We start from the raw sequence: 23501 nt of genomic DNA, 5'->3' as shown, positions 1-23501 counted from the left end.
ACCTGTCCTTAAATGTGATTCTCTATTCTCTGATGCGTTTTTTTCTTCTTTTTCGGCTCCTTCTTGTCCTCAAAAGTAAAGTTCTGTGGTAATATAGAATCCATAAAAAGGCATTGCAAGTACAAGGAAGAACAAGAAATCCTAGTCCTCTCTTACAAAGTTGTGGGGAACATCATTCTCAGGGAGAGGAAGGTGAAAGCAGTAGATAACAGAGTATACGTTAGGCATTCTCTTGCACTGTACAAAAACCAGACCGCCAACTCTGGTTTCTTGAGGATGATTGCCACATGGCATTAGTAATACTAACAGCTAACAAGGGCATTTGAGCAACATCATCACATGTCCCATTATGGGAAAGCTAGGTCACCCCTGAGACAAGAAATGATTTATTCTGTTTACAGCTAACACTTTAGAATGTTACCTCTTGCAGCAAGAACGCACCTCATCAATGATTAAGCACAGTGCATAATTAGCATTATAATGTAAAGAAACCTAAGATACTCTTAACTCTTATAAGCTTTTTGATGAACAGGATTCTCTACACAGTACAATACAACTACTGGATTCTCTGTTTTTCAAGCAACCAGCACAATTAAACAGGGTTATGTGCATGGATTTGTATATTTTCAGTTCATTAGATATTAAGGATGAAGATAAAAATAAGCAGCTTTTACTTGTCATGTTACATGTTAGTTGTTCTTGTTGTGGGAAATATCAGCAATGAATGTGCAGCTAATTCACACGCAATGATGATGCTTATACCATTTGGTAGGAAGATGTCACACACCATTTGGTAGGAAGATGTCACACTGGCTTGCATTCTTGCTAGAAATTCGTAATATCATCACAATCCTAGCAAAACTCACTCACAGCTGGTGACACTAATTTCATTCAGTACAGGCAACTTAATTTTGCAGCTTGCATTTGTACACTATCATGCCTCTTGTGCAATGTATTCCTATCCACATGCCAGCAAACTATTTAGGAATTCTACTTTAGTACTTTACCTCAAGGTTTTTCAACAGATTCTCTCCAAACTGCATAAAATATCCCCACAAATCAGAATCAAGTGATCTTCCTAAAAAGGCCAATTGGAACTAATGTGAAGATTTTGTTCAGGGAATACAAATTTTATTTACGTTACTACTAAGTGACCTCTTATAATTTCCATCAACTGGCAATCGTTGTTTCATGCATCTCTCGTACACTCATTAAATGGGTATCTGCATATCAGAAATGTCCACGTTCATTAATAAATTTTATTTCCGTATCGAGTGGTAAGTTGGTGGATCTGTTCTCCATGACTTAATATACGAATTTATTCTGCATTAGCAGTTGATCATATAGATAATATTTTTAAAAAGGTATGGTATAATTCCTGATGATCATCTCAAGAACAGATCCTTCATTGCAATGCAATGAAACAGCATAAGCATAAAGAACATGCAGTTGACACATGCACCGCTTTCACAAATGGAAATCCAGAAACAAATCAGATTATTTTACACGAGTTTAAAATAGCAGTTGACCGTGTATGTGGTATGCAGATATCTGTTTTCTTCAAGCAGCTAAGATAAGACCAAGTCGAGCTTTATATGCCTAGCACATTTTCAAGCTAGATGCATGCCAAAGTATCTTTCTTTTTTTTTCCTTTCTTTTTCATGGAAATCGAAAGACTTCATTAAGATAAAACAGCTACCAAGAGAGTGGCTTAAATGGATGGAAGAGAATCAAATGATACAAAAACTACAACCAAGCTACAAGTTCACCAGTTCTTTCTAAGCTTTGCTTTGCTAGGCTGTCTGCTACCCCATTTCCTTCCCTTAAAATGTGAATGAAGCTAATTGACTTGAAACACTTTGCTACCCCAGTTTCTTCCCTTCTAGTATCTGCTGTATTTGTACATGCAGACACATGGTAGAAGGTAAATTTAATGTTTGTTTGTTTAAGATTGTTCAGAAGTAAGAGGGAATGTGAGACAGTGTGTGTTAATTTGTGTGATATTCCATATATCGTGTGTGCAAAATTATACAAGGAGTATCATGCATGAACCCATCTGTTTGTAAAACGATTCAATGACAAATCTGTATAAATATATGGATACTTAAGAACACTTTATTTAAAACTCAAACAGAAAACGTATGTAAGATAATTAAACAAAAACAATACTAACAATACAAGAGAGCAATCTGAGTGTATAGATTCATACAAGAGAATCTGGAAAATGAAGGCAGAGTCAAGGGCAAGCGGTTATCTACAGGGAAAGAAGTGTCATGTCCTTCACCAAATGCAAGTAAGGAAGCAAGTACAATCCTTCTATTTTTTGCTTTCTACTCGGTCCCAGGTGCTTAGGATTCGTCGGTGCGGGGCCGGCTCTTACGCAAATTGAAGAATGTAAAAGAACTGGGGCCCTCTTCTATTTTATACTGTGGGCTGAATAAGTACCAAACTTACTGAAGGAGACAATAGAGAATGTATTCCTTATTCCATTCCTTGCCTTCAATCAATGTCCAAGGACAAGCATCTTTCCACCATTTATTTTCCTTTTTCTTGTTTGTATCTAATTCCAAAGTTTCCAGGTGCTCCAGTCAAAAGAATCTTCCTCTACATTCTTCAAATAAACCGAAATAAAACAAGGTTTTGTGTCTCCATCTACTCACTTCAGCATGGATAACATCCAATTAGACATCGTTTATAATATGATTAGTCTCGTAACATACATTGACAACTGAAAAAACGACCTGGGAACAAGGTAAGGGACAAGGATATCAGAAATCTGAGAATCTTCAATGAGAATGAACGGGCAAAGAAGGTCTCAAGACAACATAGATATGGATTCCCCTAATCCAAGTCAGAAAAATTCTTCTCATACCCGGGAATAAGATTCTTGCTTTTCACAGACAGACGAATTCGAATGCACACAACAAAAAAAAACTCTGGTGGGATCAATTCTGGTATCTAATGCAAGGCGTTAACATGTTTTGGAGAGTTAAATGTGCAGAGGAATTCAAATAGATAGCACTGTCTTAGAATAGAAAGTGGAGTTCTAGGAGAGGCCCCACAGTTAACAAAGGAGGAAGGACAAATCTTTTTTCAAGTCACTGTGAATATTGGATTGGACCGGGTGTACTGTTGGCTCTGTCCAAGATTCTATGCCTCGCTAGCCCACACCCTCCACCCCAATTTGCTTTATAAAAGCATGCTTGAGCGGACCTTTGGTTTGTGAGCATTAGCTGAAGGAGATAGGAGATAAGCCAGAGCACTTGCAAAAAAATATCCGAGTGTGAGCATTAGCTGAAGGAGATAGGAGAAAAGCCAGAGCACTCGCAAAAAAAAAAATATCCGAGTGTGAGCATTAGCTGAAGGAGATAACCAAGAGTAGTTGCAGAAAATCCTACTTAGAAGTATCTGATGTGGGATTTTACCTGAAGAATATAGCGTAATCAAGTTCAACATTTTAGGGGATAAAAGATCAGGCTGAGAGAGTGAGAAGATATCAGGTAAATACACTACTGATCTTGTCCACAATAGTTACACTGCCAGTGCTGCTATAGCAAGCTAAACTTGAATTGGATTTATAGGAGATATAGAAATGTACCATCATCACCAGCATCAAGGAAAAAGCATCCACTCTTCTTCAAGAATGGCAATCCCTCCTGAAAGAAATCTGTTCCTGCAAGGAGGGAATGGCCCTGGAGATTCTGGACTTGTCCTCTCAACTGATGCAAAGCCTAGACTAAAGTGGACACCAGATCTTCACGAGCGGTTCATAGAAGCAGTCAATCAGCTTGGAGGAGCAGACAGTGAGTATACACAAAGGTTAAAAACCCAGCAACAAATAGACTAGTGAAATTCAGCATACTCAAACATTGTTCTTTTATATTTTCAGAGGCCACTCCGAAAACAGTCATGAAACTTATGGGAATTCCTGGACTTACCTTGTACCACCTAAAGAGTCATCTTCAGGTAAACCATTACATTATCTGAGCATTGTGGAAATATATCTGACACCAACCAATTATAGCTGCTTTTAAAAGTTTTTTAAATAGCATCAAGGCCCTCTAAGATTTAACCATCTAGCCAAGCTTGGGGACATCAAAAGAATACCAGCCTTTCTATTGTTAAGAGTTGGAGCATGGCAATCTGGTGGTTCCACTGTTTATTATTTTTCTTTATTTGCATAATTTTGTAATAGAAAAACTAGATCGATGCTTCATTTCTGTTGACTGATAAAGAAGCTAGAAAATCTTGTGCTTTGGAGTTTGAATAGTAATAAGTAGAAACCCAAAGAAGCCTGAGCATGAAAGAGCAAAAACTCAGCAAATAGTAGTAAAAATTACCCTTTATTAGACAGAGCTCGAAAAACAATACCGCGCATGAAACAATTGTTTTTCCTTAAGAATTGAAATTGTCAAATCTCCTCTCTCTCTCTCTCTCTAATTTAGCTAGAGAATGCTAGAGTATTTGAGTTTTGAATTTGTTTGGATTCACACAACAATATGGTGCTAACTCCACTTTCGCACTATCAGAAGTACAGACTCAGCAAGAACCTTCATGGACAAGCTAATATTGGGAGCAGCAAAATTGGTATGAAGACAGTGCAATAAATTACTCTCCGAATATTTTCAATTATTGATCAGAGATTAAAGAATTGCACATTTTCTTATGCAAAATATAAATTTGTAACTTGACACAGGTACTGTTGCTGTGGTAGGAGATAGAATGCCTGAAGCAAATGCAACTCACATTAACATTAACAATCTAAGCATCGGATCCCAACCAAATAAGTACGAAGAGTTCATTTGTCTTTTTTCTTATATAGAAAAGCATGTTTAAAATTATTTTACACTAAGACAGAATTCTTAAATCCAGAAGCTTACATTTCAGTGAAGCACTACAGATGCAAATTGAAGTGCAAAGAAGGCTGCATGAACAGCTTGAGGTACAGTATAACTTTCTGAATAATTACATTTCAGCTTTTTTTGGTTGTTGGAGGGAAGCTCTCCTAAACACACACGCACACATCATAATATAAGCCTCTTGTGCTTGCAAAACTCCATTAACCATGATCCATGAATTACAAGAAGAGAGAGAGAGAGAGAGAGAGAAGCAAATGATCATCTTTATAAAATTGGGAATCATATTTCTCGAAAACATAGCTAATACTAGGTGTAGAGAATCCAGCATGAGAGCATTCTCATTTAACACAAGAAAAGTCTCTGCTTGTTGACAGATATTAATTTCTGGAGGGCCATTAGATTCATAATTCAGATTTACAATATTTTAAGCACACCACACTCAACCTCAAAGATATATCAACACACTTGTTTTATTTTATTTCCTTATTTCAAGTCGACTAACTTGGTATTTCAGATACAGAACTTAAATAGTATCTATCAAATTGCTATCATTAATTTATCTTGGCAACAGTGGCCTCTTGTTTCTGTCATCATGTATCTGTAAAGATAGTAAAATGGTATAAGCTACATTCTGATAATTTGTTTTGAACTGAAACAGGTGCAGAGACATTTACAGCTCCGCATAGAAGCTCAAGGAAAATACCTACAGGCAGTGCTAGAGAAAGCCCAGGAAACCCTTGGAAGGCAAAATTTAGGTACAGTGGGGCTTGAAGCTGCCAAAGTTCAACTCTCTGAACTGGTGTCCAAAGTGTCTACTCAATGCCTGAATTCCACATTTTCAGAGCTAAATGATCTGCAGGGTCTGTGCCCACAACAAACACCACCGACCCAGCCCAATGATTGTTCAATGGATAGCTGCCTGACCTCCTGTGAAGGTTCACAAAAGGAGCAAGAAATACACAACACTGGGATGGGGTTGAGGCCCTGTAATAGTAATGCTCTCTTAGAACCAAAAGAGATTACTGAAGAACATGCATTGCAGCAAACTGAACTCAAGTGGGGTGAATATTTAAGAGATAACAAAATGTTTCTAACCTCAATAGGACATGAGACAGAAAGGAGAACATTTTCTGCAGAAAGAAGCTGCAGTGATTTATCCATTGGTGTTGGGCTCCAAGGAGAAAAGGGGAATATGAGCAGTAGCTTTGCTGAGGGAAGATTTAAGGGAATGAGTGAGGATGATAGTTTTCAAGACCAGACTAACAAAAGGGCAGATTCAGTTAAATTTGAGAACGAGAAAAGGTCACCAGGGTATAGATTGTCTTACTTCACAACCAAACTGGATCTGAATTCCCATGACGAAATTGATGCAGCTTCAAGCTGCAAACAACTCGACTTGAATGGTTTCAGCTGGAACTGAGATGGTTCACTGAGAGCTAAAGGCCAACCGGACAGGTTCAGGGGATGATCCCTCACGAGAGGATGAAAGTCAACATGATAACATGCAGTTTTCTCCTTCAGGTCAAGTGGCTAGAAAACAATCGCTTTAACCTCAACTGAATAAGTTGCACCAACAGATATAGCTTGCACTATAATGTAAACCAATCCAGTAGGTGTACTCTTTCTATCTTATATGGCATTAAGAGTTCGTGGACATGAAGCTCAAAATGAAAATACTCGACTTAGCTGTTCAAGTGCTTATTTCCTGTCAAATGATTGAACTTGAACTGTGTGAGGAAATCCTAGAGTTCTTAGTTCCACATTCATGGCTCATAGAAAGTAGACACAGAACTCCAAGGCCTTAATCCAATATACAGCTTGAGAATTTCATCTAGCGAATTGTTAGTTGAGGCTGGGAAAACTAGCAGCCATCAATTCAAAGGTATTGCACAAAGAGAATTGCTGTAATGTGTCAACCATAAGAACAATAATCCATGCATGTGTCTCAAGGAATAGGAGCAAGAGAACAAAAAAAAAAAGAGAAAAAAGAGAAAAACTTGTCTGGAAGGGTATTATTACTTTCACACATCCCATAGACTCCATCTGTTTCGTTGCAGGACAAATATAAAACAAGTGAAAAATGATGTGTTCAAGAAGAACGACACAATGTCAAGCGAGAGCATGATTCCTAATTTGTTATTAACACTAAGAATTATAAAGCAAGCAACATGAGTCAAAGAAATAACCAAGAAACTGTCTTCGGATTCATAACAGTACTGTATAGAAGAAAAAGAACAAGTGTACCTTTTGGAAATAATGTGTTCTTCGATCAACTTTTTTTTTTTTTTTTGAGAATTCGGTTTTCCCTTCTTTTCTCATCCTCCGCTGATTCGATTTTTTTAATTACGTACTGTGTTTCAATTCGAGAAATTGGATTTTTGAATTAGATTTCTCCTTTTATACATTTTGGACTGGTATTCGAACCTTGCAGATTTCCTGCGCACTAGTTTGCTTCTCTTTATTCCATACATGTACACAAGCATACTAGGGTATGTTTGTATTTGGGACTGCTGTAATAATAATAGTATAAAATATTTTTTGTTTAGAAATGTATTAAAATAAAAATTTTTATTTTTAAAAAATTATTTTTAATATTAGCATCTAAAAATATAAAAAAAATTATGTAAAAAAAATTCAAAATTTTTTGAAATATAATTTACACCGCGTTCTCAAATATTTTCTTAATAGATCGCATATTGTTACAAGAAAAAAAAATTAAAATGAAGGTGATTTGATTAAGTTTAATAAATTTAATAATATTTTTTAAAAAATATAATAATGATAAATAAACAGAAGAAAAAATTAACTAAAAAAATATTAAAAAACAACTATTATAACATTTTTAAACAACTCCTGAAAATCTGAAAAACTTGCTACCACGCATAATTCATCCCCACGGAGACATATTGATTCTGTTAAAAATGAACCTATTCAGCTTAAGCATCAACAACATGTTGATCCAGTCTGTTAAAAAATCTATTATAGCTCCTTCGTTGTTTTACTGTTCATGTCACTGCTCATAGCCCATGTTTTATTTCTTGGTCCTTGAAATATTCACCTATTTTGGTTTTGATCACCAAACTTTATTTGTTTTTCAATTACATCCTTGAAAGTTCTATTGGCATGGTCCCATTTTGTTATCTACTTCGATTTTCACCTTGTCGCATGTATATATATATCTTTAAATATTTCTACATTGAATTAGAAAACATATTTTAACCCTCCTAACCCATAAACCGGTGCTTACCACAGGTTAATTATTTGATCTCATGCTTCTTCTCTGCATGTTCTTTCTTTTTGAGATCGTTTAGTAGTGTGATTGTGATTACTTTTTAAATAATTTTTTATATCAAAATATATGCTAATGATAATTTTTTATTTTTTAAAAATTATTTTTAACATCAACACATCAAAATGATTTAAAAATACTAAAAACATATTAATTTGAAGTTATTAAAAAAAATTTAAATTTTTTAAAAACACTTTTAAAACACATAAAAAAATTTCATGCGTGGCATCTTTGGCTACACTTACTTAGTTTCTGTTATTTATTAAGCTTATAATTTAGTTCAAGTCAATAAAAGCTTAGCAATTTGATACAATAGCTCATTGTCGAGCAAAGTAAATAAATTACTTAACCAGAGTCACTAGAAAGTCACCAGAAGAGTTATTTGCCAAGATTGAATTACATAACAGTTTATAAATTTAGTTTTAGGGTGTTTTTGAGAGTACAGTAGAACCACGCTTCTTAAGCTAACTGCGCTTTTTAAGCTATTTTTGGATTGATTTGATATATTAATATTAAAAATAAATTATTTTTAAAAATATTATTTTAATACATTTCTAATAAAAAACGTATATATTTTGAAAAAAAATCTTTCCTACACTCCCAATTAGGTTAAAGTTTTTTTAATATATGGATTGATGTCCATGACACCCTCTAGTCAATTTTGAGAATTTTAAATCCAAACAAGTGAATTTATATGCATGCTTGAACAGCTTGATTTTCTCTTTAATTTAATCAACAACAATAATTTCTTATCTTCAATAGAGATTTGGGTTTCATGGATCATCAAGACAATAGTATCATTCAAATGTTGGTAATAGAATAACTTTTACATATTTTTCGTAGAATAGTAGTGGAATAATTCTTTTAATACTTAAAAATTAAAATATACCGTGTAACTGTTTTGTATAAATTCTACAGTTAAAGGACTCTTTTGTAATTGGTAAAAAATAAAAAAAAACATCATTTTAATATATTTCTAAATAAAAAATATTTTAAATGACAACCACTATCACAATCTCAAATAGATTTTAACTTTTACAGCTAGTACTTGTACTAAAGCTAATGATTTTTTTTTTTCTAAATTGAAGATCAATATTTTTTGTTGGCATCAAATAATTTAAAATGAGAATTACGTAGCAGAGGGTTTAAGCAATATTAAAAGAGAAGGTTTTGTGTAATTATTAGATAATTGAAATCATCACTAATCTCCTTGTTCTTTTTTTTTTTTAATTACCCTTAGCATGATACCCAGAGAGAATAACGGTTCAAGACAGAACAATAATGTTAACGGGTGAACCCTGTTGTTGTGGAAACTTTGCAAAGGATCTGCAGGAAGAAAAATGAAATTTGGTAGTATTTGTGTGTCTTATATAATTGTGTTAATACACCCAATTATTTAATACGAGAGAAAATTCTTTCTCTGAATAGAAAAAACTATTATTTTTAAAATAAAAACAACTAAATAGAAAAATTATTGTTTTTTAAATAGAAAAACTAGAAAAGCCTAATAATATTGAATAAAAAATAAAATAGAAAAACTGTTCTTTTCAAGTAGAAAAAATTATAAAAATTTAATAATACAGAATAGAAATAAAAATTTTTTCTAAACTAAATAAAAAAAATTATTATCCCAAAATTTCTTATATCAAAATCTCATTTATCATATTTTATATCTATAGAAAACTAAATTGTCTCAAGAACTGAGTCTATCATGTGCTAAAACCAGAAAAAATATGTAACAAAATTTTTTTTTTCAACACAAGGCTTTTGATTAACAGAGTAACCGATGGATATTTTTTAGTAAATTAATTTCAATTCAAAATGACAAAATAAGGTTTGTCGGTTTTCATACATAATTTTTTATATTGTTAAAGAGTCTCTCGAACCAAATAATAAAAATACTGTAGATTTTTTTTTTAATACGGATATCGGGTTAGATTGCACATATCTCGACTAATCCTATAAGCTTTAAAGTTAACGACATATAAACCTTTAGTAGTTATTATATTAATAATTATAAAACTCAAATATGAAATTATAAAACAAATAAATCTTTTAATTTTAAATTTTTACTGTGAGATTATCTCCTATATGTTTATAACTTTTTTTGATTGAATTGTTAATGTAGGGATTGTTTTGCGCCCCTGACTTGGTGGATTTGATTTGAATATATTATTTGATTAGTCCATTTATAGGATGACTCTACTATTCCTGCCTTGCATTGGCCGGAAATTTCTACTTGCAAAGCATTCGCAAGAAAGGCAGACGAGAGTGTGTCTACTACTGCAAATGAATTGAAAGCATATCATTTCTCTCTCTCCTATTAAAGAATACAATTACAAACCTCAATTCAATATCCTTGCTATACTCTGCAGCTAACTACTCATTCCCACTGCTGCCATTTCATAGCTACTCTTTGTTATATTTGACTTACTCTTCTTTGCTTCTTTCTCGTTTTAATTTCATGTCTTGCTCATAACGATAACTTGAAAGCCTTACGTTCAGATAGATAATCATTGACCAGTTCATCCTATATCATTCTATTTAATTTAGAAATGCAGAAAGAAAAACGCAAGCAATCCAAAGATGAAGAAAACGATTCATCCTCGCGAAAGAGAAGAAAAGCTGACCTCGGTAAGCCTGTCAGTTTTGTCTCCACAGGTAAGGCAGATGCGTGTGTCTCTCTCTCTCTCTCTCTCTATATATATATATATTTATAGGAACTGCTGATTCGATTTGAATATGTTATTTGATTAGTCTGATCATAGGATAGGTTGAGTCTACTACTACTTCTGCCTTGCATTGACTCGAAATTCCTGGTGCTTCCTCCTGCAAATGAATAGAAATCACATCCTTTCTCCTTGTAGGAACTCTTTGTTATATTGCTCCATTGGTAATTGATTGTGCCTTAATTTCTGCAGCTGCCATGACAGAGCTAGAGTCTTCTCGATCATGACCAGAAGGGGCCTATGATGTCTTCTTGAGTTTTAGAGGAGAAGACACTCGCAAGACATTTACAGATCATCTATATACTGCCTTAGTCCAAGCCGGAATCCACACTTTTCGAGATGATGATGAACTTCCTAGAGGAGAAGAAATCTCCGATCATCTCCTCAGGGCAGTTCAAGAATCAAAGATATCCATAGTTGTCTTCTCAAAAGGATATGCTTCTTCTAGATGGTGTCTCAATGAACTTGTAGAGATTCTTAAGTGCAAAAATAGGAAAACCGGTTAGATAGTTCTTCCTATATTCTATAACATTGATCCTTCATATGTGAGAAAACAGAATGGCAGTTTTGCAGAAGCATTTGGTAAACATGAAGAGCGTTTTGAAGAGAAGTTGGTGAAGCAGTGGAGAAAAGCTCTTGAGGAGGCTGGAAATCTATCTGGATGGAATCTCAATGATATGGCAAATGGGTATGCCTTTTTTTCTCTAAGATTCACTTGCACACATTTATGGAGTCATTATACTTTACACCTTTCAATGTGAAACAATAAAATACTTAATTGACTCGCTATCAATGACTTGCTTTTGTCTATGAGCAGGCATGAAGCAAAATTTATCAAAGAGATTATCAAGGATGTGTTGAATAAATTAGATATCCCAAGTACTTACATGTTCCTGAGCACCTAGTAGGTATGTATCGGCTTGCTCACAATATTTTTGACTTTCTAAGTACTGCAACAGATGATGTACGCATTGTGGGCATACATGGGATGCCAGGAATAGGAAACACTACTAGAAAACCGGAAAAAACCAACGGAATTATCGATGAAATTTTTTCGTCAGTAATAATTACCGACGGATATAATTCCATCTCAAAATCTGTTGGTAGATACTGACAGCATAGATCCGTCGGCGAAACTGTCGGTATATACCGACCATTTCGCCGACGAGGTATACAGTTTGTCTAGAAATATGCAACGGCATGTTGACGTCAGGCGATTTTACTGATGGAATGATTGAGGGATTCAAACTGAGATAGCCGTACAGTGACGTGGCACTTTCACCGACAGAATCACCGATGGAATCACCGACGGAAGTTCCGTCGGTGATTCCATTGGAAAAAACCATTATATACCCACCCATCTGCCGACACTCTCTTCTTCTGTTTCTCCTTCTTCTTCTTTCCCATCCCACCTCTCCCCTCCCAAACTGCAGCCAACCACCCATCCCAACTCTCCACTATTCTCAACACGAGCACTCAAGTTTCTTATATCTTGTACGTGGTCACAATATCCGTTTCTTGTAGATTTTATCATTTTTTTGTAAGTAAATCTATCCTTTTTAGTTTTAATATTTAATTGTGAATTTTATTGTTTTGTATATGTATTTTGTTAACGTTTGTACTTGTTTAATTGTTATTTGTCAGAGAAACTTGTAGTATGAATGTATAATTTTGTAGTTGTTATAGTTTGTTTTAGATTTTGTCAAATTATATTTGTTTGTAAATTATTGAAATTTTGTTTGAATTACACCGAATTAAATGTGTTGTGATGAAATAAATAATTAATAGCTTGTTTAACGAGTCTTGTTTAATTGTTATCAATTCTATTTCAAAGTTGTGATTTTTGTAAATTTATTTATGTATAAATTTGTATGTATGAACGTTGATAGTTGATAATTGATAATGAATATTTAACATAAGTGTTGTTTTAGTTTGTTGGATAATGTCGGGGAAAACCAATATTTTTGTTATGTTTTATAGAGGTTCAATAGAAGTCATGGATGATCGTTCATGGATGTATCGGGACTCAACCCAAGGATTGCGGAGGATGGATTATTGTAATGGTGTCCAGGGTTTTAATAATTTTACAACATCTATTCCGAGGAATTTTACTGATGGCGGTATTAGGTGTCCATGCAGGAAGTGTAAAAATTTAAAGTTTCTGCATCAAGATGTTGTAACGATGCATCTTCTAACCAAAGGGTTCATAGAGGATTACCTATGTTGGTATGCTCATAGAGAACTATTTTTTCCTGATGAGAGCATGGAAGAATAGGTGGTTGAGTCAACTTCTAGTGCTAGCAACATGCATGAAGTTGGAAATGAGAACAGTAATCCTTACAGAAATATGGTTATGGATGCAATGAGAATGAGTGAAGGTAATGTCAGGGAATGTCCAATCGTAGAAGAAGAACCTAATGCAGATGCAACAAGGTTTTTTTGATCTGTTGAGAGATTCTGACGAACCATTATGGGATGGTTGCACGAACCATAGTAAACTATCAGCCATAGCATAAGTGTTCACCATCAAGTCAGATCATGGGTTGAGTGAGGCCGATTATGACAAGATTATTGAATGGACAAGAAGCATTTTACCTGAAGGGAACAACCTGAAAGAGAACTTCTATGCTGCCAAGTCCATGATGAAACCCTTCGGTTTAGGATACCATAAAATTGATATATGCCCTAACTTCTGCATGTTATACTACCTTGAAAATACTGAGATGACCGAGTGCATGACATACGGGCATTCCCATTACAAACCTAGAACTGGTAGAGGGAAGACTCTCATGGCATATAAAAAACTTAGATACTTCACAATCACACCTAGACTACAGAAGTTATTCACGTCACCAAGGACTGCTGAGCACATGACATGGCACCAATCACACCATGCGGTTGATGGAGTGATGGTTCATCCTTCTGACGGTGAAGCCTGCAAAAACACTTTAACAGTATGCATCCTCATTTTTCAGTTGAATCAAGGAACGTGCGTCTTGGGTTGTGTACAGACGGATTCAACCCATTTGGGTCATTTGCTGCTCCTTATTCTTGTTAGCCGCTCATACTAACGGTTTATAACTTGCCACCGGGGATGTGTATAAGGTCGGAGTTCATGTTTTTATCTATGGTCATACCAAGTCCGAGCAATCCAGGGTGGAATATAGATGTTTGTCTTCGTCCGTTGATTGATAAATTGATGCAGTTGTGGTCCTCTGGAGCTTTGACTTATGACATCTCGAGGAAACAAAATTTTGTTATGAGAGCGGCTTTGATGTGGACTATCAATGATTTCCCAGGTTATGGAATGGTTTCTGGTTGGAGCACGCATGGAAAGCTAGCATGTCCACACTGTATGAAGAACAACAAGGCATTCACGCTAACAAATGAGGGTAAAGCTTCTTTTTTTTACTGTCACCGTCGTTTCTTGCCACATAACCACAGGTACAGAAAGAACAGAAAGGATTTCTTTGTTGGCAGAGTTGAAAATGATGTTGCACCCCCGTGTCTTTCCAGTGAAGAATTGTTTGATGTTGTGTCAGAGTACGGTGACATTGTGTTTGGTCTCCAATCAGGTAAGCAGAAGTTTCTTGGTTTTGGTTTGACCCATAATTGGGTGAAGCGAAGTATGTTTTGGGAGCTTCCTTATTGGAAGACCAATCTTCTCCGCCATAACCTTGACGTCATGCACATTGAAAAGAACGTGTTTGAGAACATTTTCAACACCGTCATGGATGTGAAGGGAAAGATAAAGGACAACATCAAGGCTAGATTGGATGTAACACTGTTCTATAATCGTAAAAATATGGAGTTGGTTTGTGATGGGTCACAGGTCGCAAAACCAAGCTTTGTGCTAGAGAAAAACGCACAACTACTAGTCTACAAATGGCTTAAGAGTCTTCGTTTCCTCGATGGACATGCCTCGAACATATCAAGGATGGTTAATACGGAGGAATGCAGATTATATGGAATTAAGAGTCATGACTGCCATGTGTTTATGCATACACTCATCCCATTAGCTTTTCATGATTTGTTGCCAAAGGGGATATGTGATGCACTAACGAAGATCAGTCATTTTATTAGAGATATATGCTCTAGCAAGTTGAATGTTGATCACATTGAAAGCCTTGAAAAGAATATCGTCGAGACATTATGCAAACTTGAGATGATATTCCCTCCATTATTTTTTGACTCAATGGAGCATCTACCCGTACATTTACCGTTTGAGGTAAAAGTTGGAGGACCGGTCCAGTACAGATGGATGTATCCATTCGAGAGGTTAGATATTACATGAGCTATGTAATTTATAATTAAATGTTTTTATTTTTATTTTAATGTTTTTAATTGATAATTTATATATATATATATATATATATATGTAGGTACTTGTTCAATCTTACAAAAAAGGTTAAGAACAAGGCACATGTTGAGGCATCAATATGTGAGGCCTATATTGTTGAGGAGATCTCCACATTTATCTCATACTATTTCGAACCTCATTTGAGAACGAGGATAAACCGTGTTCCACGGCATGATGATAGTGGTGAAGTGCCTTCAAGTGGGAACTTGTCAATATTCTCCAATCCAGGACGACCAATACCTAAAAATGACGTGAGGGGAAGATATTTGTCTGAAATAGAGTTCAGACAAGCACACAATTATGTCTTATTTTACTGTGATGAGCTGAGATCTTTTATTAAGTAAGTAGATGTTTGACTTAAACTTTGTCAAGAGTGTACTATTTATGTTTTATGATACCATACACATATAATTTGGAACAACCTTGTAGACAACATCAACGAAACTTACTGTCCAATAACTCACAGCTGCAATATCATAGCGAGCAAAATAGAGTGTTTTTATTCAAATGCTATTAGTATGACACAATTGACAAAGGAATCAGAGTAGATCCTCATTATGGTCTCATTGAAATCAACTCAAAAGCTAGACACCGCAACGTAAATGATATCTTTGTTTTCGCAAAGCAATGCCAACAAGTTTATTACACATACACCCCTTCCTTTAGAAAGGACCGATCAAGAGTTGATTGGTTATCCGTTTTAAAAACAAAACCCAAGGGTCATGTCGAGGTTGTTCAGGATGAGAACGAAGACACAAGTGTGATAGATGAAGTATTTCAAGCTAGTGAGTTGGTTGAACCACACCGAGTTGATTGTGCCACTTTCACTGATGGATTCACCGACAGAAACTAACCTGTCGGTATTTCACAGAGAGTTACAAACAAATTATAGGATTGTGCCACAATCACCGACGGGTACACCGATGGCTTTACCGACGTAAAATACCAACGGAATCACCGACGACTTTATGCACATCCCGAAGTGCATGCATGTTTGACACGTGTCCGTATGCACAAATACCGATGGCTTTACCGATGTAAAAAACCGATGGAATCACCGACGAATTTACGCACATCCCGAAGCGCACGCATGTCTGACACGTGTCCGTCTACACAAATACCGACAGATCAAAAAGTCTGGCGGGATTTTTGAATTTTTTTTGGTGCGCATTTCAATTAATTTCCGACGGAATTTAATGCCACCGACAACAATTAAATTCCGTCGGTAATACCGTCGAAAAAATTGCGATATAAAACCCCCCCTATTTGGTTCATTTTTTTCTCTGGCTCCGTTTCTCTTTTCTCCATTTCTCGGTTTATATTTGGCTTTTGGAAGGGATTTTATTGTTTTGGTGGTAGTTTTAAAAGGTATGTATTCTTTTTTCTTTATCTTTGTATTTTTTTTTATTTTAATTATGATTATTTTTTTTGTTGTTCTTTGTTGTGTATTGTTTGTAGATAAAATCTTAAATTCAACACACTATTAAGGTAAGCATTTTTTATTCCCAAATTTATTTTGAATTGATATAGTGTTTTTTAGTTTTGTGTATTGTTTGTTTGGTGTTTATGTTGTTTTGTATAGTGTTTTTTAGTTTTTTCATTTTATTTATTAATTTTATGATATTATTGTTTGTATTGCTATAATTGTTATTGTTGAATTTATGTTTTAAATGTTAATTGAAATATAGAATTAAATTTAATTAGTTTACCTTTTGCTTTTGACCATATAATTATTTATAAATTAAGAGTCTTGTCTCCTAAAACTTGAAATGTAATATTAATCCGTAAATTTGAATGTATGACTTTAATCTAATGTTTGTAACTCTAAGTACCAATTTAACAATGAATGTTCATAGTTGAAATTGATTCTTTTACTTGAATATCATTATATGATGTTATTGAATAAAATGTTGTGTTGATGATTTTGTCGATAACATAGTTGAAATTGGAAGTGTAATATGATTTTGTCGATAACTTGGGACCCCCCAGTATATGGGAGACTCTGTCGAATTTTTTTTTAAATAATCGAAGTTAATTATGTAATTATTAGTATAAATTTGTGTAGATGCGTAGAATGAAATCTACACCATGTCGTCAGAAGACAGTTGCAGCTAGTTCTTCTAGCAGCGAGGAGGACGTATCCATAGGTGCTGATCACAGCAAGGAATCTACGCCAACTTGTGATGCTGCCTATTCTAGCGTGGTTCACAGTGCAGAAGCGGTGTGTCTTCACAACGGGGTCAATTCATCTGCAATTACCAGGCACAATGGAAGGATGACCTCTCAATGTAAGTTCGTTTAGGTTTTAGTTTTTTTTTATATATACTTATAACATAATTTATGAACAACTAATTAATATTACTACTTTTATTTAATTTCAGGTTCACAAGCATTGAGGTTGCAAGGACTATAACATTGACGTTTAAATCGTCGATGGAGATTCCATTGTTTCAATGGAGGCAGGTTTCCAGACATCCTAAGTGGAAACCTAATATCGATGCATGGTTTAAGCGATTTTAGGTCGGTGTTAATTTTTAATTTCTAGCTTATTTTTAATAAATGATTTTTATAATTTTATATCTTGCACTATTTTTATTTTATATGAATTATTTATATACACAGAATAAATTTGAGTGGGATAGGGCGGACAACAATGTTGTGAGGATATGGGAGAATCACGCGGCAACTAGGTAATATCGAAAATAATATTTATTTTTGTTTTATAATTTTATGTTTTAAATTCTAATTTGTTACTATGAAAGTATGTTGCGTGATTTTTGGTATGACACCCAAAAAAAATAAAAAAGACATGTGAGGGATAACGGTCTTGAAGGATGGAATGAGGTGGCGGTTTGGCAGGAATTCAAACCGCCATTCATCTCGGGGGAAATATGGATGGCATATATTGAGCACATGACCTCAGAGCGGTTCTCATGGCGCTCACAATCCGGCGCCGACAACTGAAACCGACAAATTCATGGTTCGGTGACCATGCACACTGGCGAATCCGTCCCATTCAGCGCACATGCAAAGCGGATGATAAGATTAATTTTAATGAAATATATCGTTAATTAATTTGTCATTCCTTATAATATATTTAACTTTCAACTTATTTTTTCCTTACAGACTGCGTCTTTTGGACGTGAGCCGAGTCCAATGGAACAGTTTGTAGAGACACATGTGCAGAGTCAAGACCGCCAAAAGGGGGTGCAATAGTTCGTGGACAACTGTGCTTAGCACTTTGTGGTATGTTCATTCATTCATTTTATTTTGTAAGTTATTATTTTCTTGAATTGCATTTGATGATTTTTTTACCGGCGGAATTTTCAGGAGACCTATAATAGCCGGTTGAGGGAGAGATATGGGGACAATCCGTTGACCCATTCAGATTTCGATCCAGATTTGTGGATGGAGGTGGGATCGTCTGGTGGACCCGATAAAAATCTGGTCTACGGGCTCTCCAACACTATGGCTGAAAACTTGCGTTCGGCTCGTAGTGTCTCAACCGTTGGAAGCTTTCCATTAGTATCGAATACCTAGTCTGAGGAGTTCATTGCATTGAAACAACAATATCAACAACTCTCGACGAATTATGATGAGCTCCGTCAAATAGTCATGGAGATGAGATCAAAGATGGGTGACAATACTTGTGCAGCTCCTTTTTGGCCGTATGGTCCCGGGAACAACCAACCTCCTCCTCCTCCTCCTCGTCCTCCTCGTCCTCCTCCTCCAGCTCCGCCACTATTCTAGTTTAATTTTGTTTTTTAACATTACTTTTATATTTTTCATGTTTAATCCAATTTTATTTGTTTATTAAGGTTTTTTACTATTAATAAATTATTATATATATATATTTTAAATACATACCGACGGATAATATTCGTCGGTATTTCACAGAGAGTTGCCAAACAATTACCAGCCATGCCATAATTACCGACGGATATATTTCATCAGTGAGTACATACAGACGGATTTACCGACGAATAATATCCGTCAGTATTTCACAGAGGGTTGACAAACAATTACTACCGATGCCATAATTACTGACGGATAGGCCGTCGGTAATTACCCTTGAAATTGCAGACGGATTTATTCCGTCGGTAATATTCCCGCGGGAAACTTTTTTTTTGGCGTGGCGCTTATCCGTCTGTAAGACCATCGGTGTTCTGTCGGTAGGTGTTTTTTTTATTTGCGACAGAATTAGCGACGGAAATGGGGGTTACCAACGACTATTATACCGACGAACGTTTTCCGTCGATAAGGCCGTCGGTAATTATTTCATCGACATCGGAATTTATTCCTTTCACCGACTGAATTAGTCCATCGGTAAAACTGTTTAATGGTGTAGTGAAAGACGGTTACAGCAAAAGTTGTATTTAATCAACTCTGCTATGGATTCGAGGGAAGCTGTTTTCTTTCGAATATCAATGAAACATCAAAACGATTTAATGGTCTTGTTCCTTTACAAAAGCAACTTCTTCACGATATTTTAAAACAGGATGCTGCAAACATCAATTGTGATGATAGAGGAAAGGTTCTGATCAAAGACTTTGTCTCAAAAGAGTTCTTGTTGTTGCTGATGATGTGGCTTGTCGGGACCACCTAAAAGCTTTGATGGGAGAGCGAAGTTGGTTTGGTCCTGGAAGTAGAGTAATTATTACAACTAGAGATTCAAATCTTCTTCGTGAAGCTGATCAAACATATCGGATCAAAGAATTGAAACGAGATCAACCCCTTCGGCTTTTCAGCTGGCATGCCTTTAAGGACACCAAGCCAGCAGAAGATTATATTGAGCTTTCGAAGGATGCAGTTGATTACTGTGGAGGACTTCCTTTAGCTCTTGAGGTTATAGGAGCTTGTCTGTACGGGAAAAAAAAACATAGATGGAAAAGTCAAATTGACAACTTGAGCAGAATTCCAGAAAACAATATTCAAGGAAAGCTTCTAATAAGTTTTGACGCACTGGATGGTGAACTACAAAATGCATTCCTTGATATTGCATGCTTCTTTACTGATATAGAGAAAGAATACGTCGCAAAAGTACTAGGAGCCCGTTGCCGTTACAATCCAGAAGTTGTTTTGGAAACTCTCCTTGAAAGGTCTTTGATTAAAGTATTTAGAGGGATGGTAACCATGCATGATCTATTACGAGACATGGGAAGGGAGGTCGTTTGTAAAGCGTCTCCCAAACAACCTGGAGAGAGGACCAGAATTTGGAATCAAGAGGATGCGTGGAATGTACTTGACCAGCAGAAGGTAAGAGCTTAATGCATACATGAAAGCATTGCCATGCGTATTTTCCAGTCAAACTTATTACAAATAATCATATGAAAGTTTTGTTGTTGTTTTTTTTTAGGGTACAGATGTTGTAGAGGGTCTTTCAGTACTGGATATGAGAGCATCAGAAGCTAAATCACTCAGCACAGGAACATTTGCAAAAATGAAATGCTTAAATTTACTCCAAATCAATGGAGCACATCTCACCGGATCCTTCAAACTTCTTTCTAAAGAGTTGATGTGGATTTGTTGGCATGAATGTCCTTTAAAATATTTGCCGTCTGATTTTACCTTGGACAATCTAGTTGTTCTTGATATGCAGTACAGTAACCTCAGAAAACTATGGAAGGAAAAAAAGATGCAAAACATACTACCATCCCCAAAATTTCTCAAGTATGTAATTTATATTTACATGTTATGACTTTCTATGATTAATTTTCATTATTTTACGCTCTATTATACAGATTCTCAACAGGCTAAAAATCCTTAATCTCAGTCATTCTCAGTACTTTATTAAAACACCAAACTTGCATAGTTCAAGTCAAGAGAAACTAAAGCTGCAAGATTGTTCGAGTTTAGTTGAAGTGCATCAATCTATTGGAAATTTGACAAGTCTCATTTTCTTGAATATGAAGAGATATTGGAGTCTAAAGATTCTCCCTGAAAGCATTGGCAATGTAAAGTCTCTTAAGAGTTTGAATATTTCTGGGTGTTCACAACTTGAGAAATTGCCAGAACGCATAGGTGATATGAAATCTTTAACTGAGCTGCTAGCTGATGGGATTGAAAATGAGCAATTTCTCTCTTCAATTGGACAATTAAAGCATATCAGAAGGTTATCATTGATTGGATACAGTTTTAGCCAGGACTCACCATCACCTACATCCTGGGTTTCCCAAATTTCATCATGGCTTTCATCGTCATCTATATCTTGGCCTCCATCAATTTCTTCATTTATTTCAGCAAGTGTTTTATGTTTGAAACGTTCGCTGCCAACAGCTTTCATCGATTGGAGGTTGGTGAAACGTCTTGATCTTCCTGATAGTGGTTTGTCTGATTGCACAACTAACTGTATTGATTTTAGGGGTTTGTCCTCTCTAGAAGAATTGGATCTATCAGGAAACAAATTATCTAGCCTGCCTTCTGGGATCGGCTCCCTTCCCACGTTATGGGTCTTGAGTGTTCAGAGATGCGACAATCTTGTATCAATCCCAGATCTTCCCTCAAATTTATACTGTTTGTTTGCAAGTGGTTGCAGATCATTGGAAAGAGTAAGAATACCAATCGAGTCAAAAAAAGAACTATCTATAGAACTATCTTGTTGTTATTTATTAGAAGAGATTAAGGACATCCAAGGTCAAAGTAATATTTTCTGGCATATTTGTGTTGATGACCGCAATCTTTCACAAAATAATCGTAAGAAGAGCCTTGTTGAGGTAATATTTCTTTTGGTCTCTATTGCACAAGAAGAAACACACACAACTGGCACATACATTGATTATTTTCTAAAATCTCTTGAAATCAATATCTATGCAGGCATTCTGCAACGGTCGTTTCCGGTATTTTATTTACCGCATTCCTGGTAAGATGCCAAATTGGTTGAGCTACAGTGGAGAAGGATGCTCATTGTCATTCCATATACCTCCAGTCTTCCAAGGCTTAGTTGTTTGGTTTGCCTGTCCACTTGAGAAGTATGTTCATGATAACATTATTACTATAAGAAATAAAAGCAATGGTATTCAATTGTTTGAAGATAAACGAACAGTAACTGCGGGATGGATAAGATACATTAGTAGAAGTGAAATGGCAATGGAAGATTACTGTGCAGATGACGAATTGGAGCTATACATATATTCATCAGAGGCAACAGAGATTGCGGTGCGCATCCTTAAAGATTGTGGGGTCTATGTGATCGTAGGAAAATCAGATTCATTTGAAGAGTCAAAAGGGGGGAAGAGATACAGTGATGCTTTCGCTACCACCATATTATCTGCTTCCTAATCCCCATTGTGGTGCCTTCGCCGCCACCATATTATCTGCTTCCTCATCCCCATTGTGGTTCAGTTACAGCGTCTACACCAAAGCAATGGAGTGACTATTTATTTTCGAAACTGCAAAACCATAACCTCAATTTATGGCTTTATGGTAAGAACAAATATTTTCTTTAGTTATTTTTATTTTATTCTATTTAATTTTTTAGATTAAATTATCTTTAACGTTTTTTTATTATTATTTAATTTAAAAAATTAAATATCATCTTTAATAATATTTTTTGTTAAATACTTAGAGTCTGTTTTATTTTATTTTTTATTTCTTGATTTTATGATAATATTTTTTTATTTAATTTAAAAAATAAATATTATCTTTAATAATTAGATCTGTCGAAACTCACTTAATTATATCATTATTTCATCGGTATCAACTTATGATTTCTTTAAGTCAAAAGAATAGTAGCTAGGAAGAGCTAGAATTAGCAAGGAATATTTAGAGTTTGTTTGATTTTATTGTTTATTCTTTGATTTCTTGATAAAAAAAAATTAAATTCTTGAAAACAAAAATTGAAAACTTATATGTTTTGAATTATTTTGAAAAACTTATTTGTCTTCAATCACTAACATAATTTTTTAAAATCACTTTAGTTTATTTAGAAAATATTGAAAACAGATTTTTTTTTACATTAAAATAAAAAATTAAAGAATGTTTTTATATTTTATTTCAATTTTGATATTTAAAAAAAAATGAAAACAATGTGATATTAACCTTTTTTATTATTATAAAGTAAGTTTCTTAATTAAAAGTGAAGGGGATATGTTTGTAATAACAAAATGCACGTTTAACTTTATTTCCAAATTTGAAAGTTCTATTAAATTTGATTGGTTTTTAAGGTATAAGAGACTTGGATTGACGTGAGAGTACAATATCATTTTACATAGAAATGCATTAATTTGATATGTATTAATTTGTTGGCTTGAAGATCATTTTTCAAA

The 23501-nt window shown here is 34.9% G+C and overlaps 1 protein-coding gene and 1 pseudogene across 3 annotated transcripts; both read left to right on the top strand.

Annotated features, from left to right (window-relative positions):
- Nucleotides 1-3168: 3168 nt before the first annotated feature.
- On the top strand, nucleotides 3169-6513 carry LOC133668882 (myb-related protein 2-like). 3 transcript variants are annotated; one of them, XM_062088878.1, is made up of 7 exons: nucleotides 3169-3500; nucleotides 3582-3803; nucleotides 3890-3966; nucleotides 4530-4587; nucleotides 4697-4787; nucleotides 4876-4942; nucleotides 5518-6513. In XM_062088878.1, the coding sequence occupies exons 2-7, from the start codon at nucleotides 3593-3595 to the stop codon at nucleotides 6277-6279; spliced, it is 1266 nt and encodes a 421-aa protein (XP_061944862.1). In that variant the 5' UTR covers nucleotides 3169-3500; nucleotides 3582-3592; the 3' UTR covers nucleotides 6280-6513. The 3 variants fall into 3 exon arrangements, with proteins under 3 accessions (XP_061944862.1, XP_061944863.1, XP_061944860.1); XM_062088879.1 differs by having other exon boundaries at nucleotides 3171-3500; nucleotides 4888-4942; XM_062088876.1 differs by having other exon boundaries at nucleotides 3172-3500; nucleotides 4873-4942.
- Nucleotides 6514-10567: 4054 nt separating this feature from the next.
- Nucleotides 10568-22682, top strand: LOC133668895 (disease resistance protein RUN1-like; annotated as a pseudogene).
- Nucleotides 22683-23501: the final 819 nt, after the last annotated feature.

This window comes from Populus nigra, chromosome 12 (assembly GCF_951802175.1).
Source record: "Populus nigra chromosome 12, ddPopNigr1.1, whole genome shotgun sequence".
Lineage (NCBI taxonomy): Eukaryota > Viridiplantae > Streptophyta > Magnoliopsida > Malpighiales > Salicaceae > Populus > Populus nigra.
Note: the sequence above shows the minus strand (reverse complement) of the source record. Positions and strands in the feature narration are given on the sequence as shown.

Excerpts from the sequence above, each read along its gene's own strand:
- LOC133668882 (XM_062088876.1), top strand. The coding sequence starts at position 3,593 with ATGTACCATCATCACCAGCATCAAGGAAAAAGCATCCACTCTTCTTCA. Across the intron at positions 3,967-4,529 it reads ACCTAAAGAGTCATCTTCAG|AAGTACAGACTCAGCAAGAA; the intron begins GTAAACCATTAC and ends TCGCACTATCAG. Across the intron at positions 4,588-4,696 it reads TATTGGGAGCAGCAAAATTG|GTACTGTTGCTGTGGTAGGA; the intron begins GTATGAAGACAG and ends AACTTGACACAG.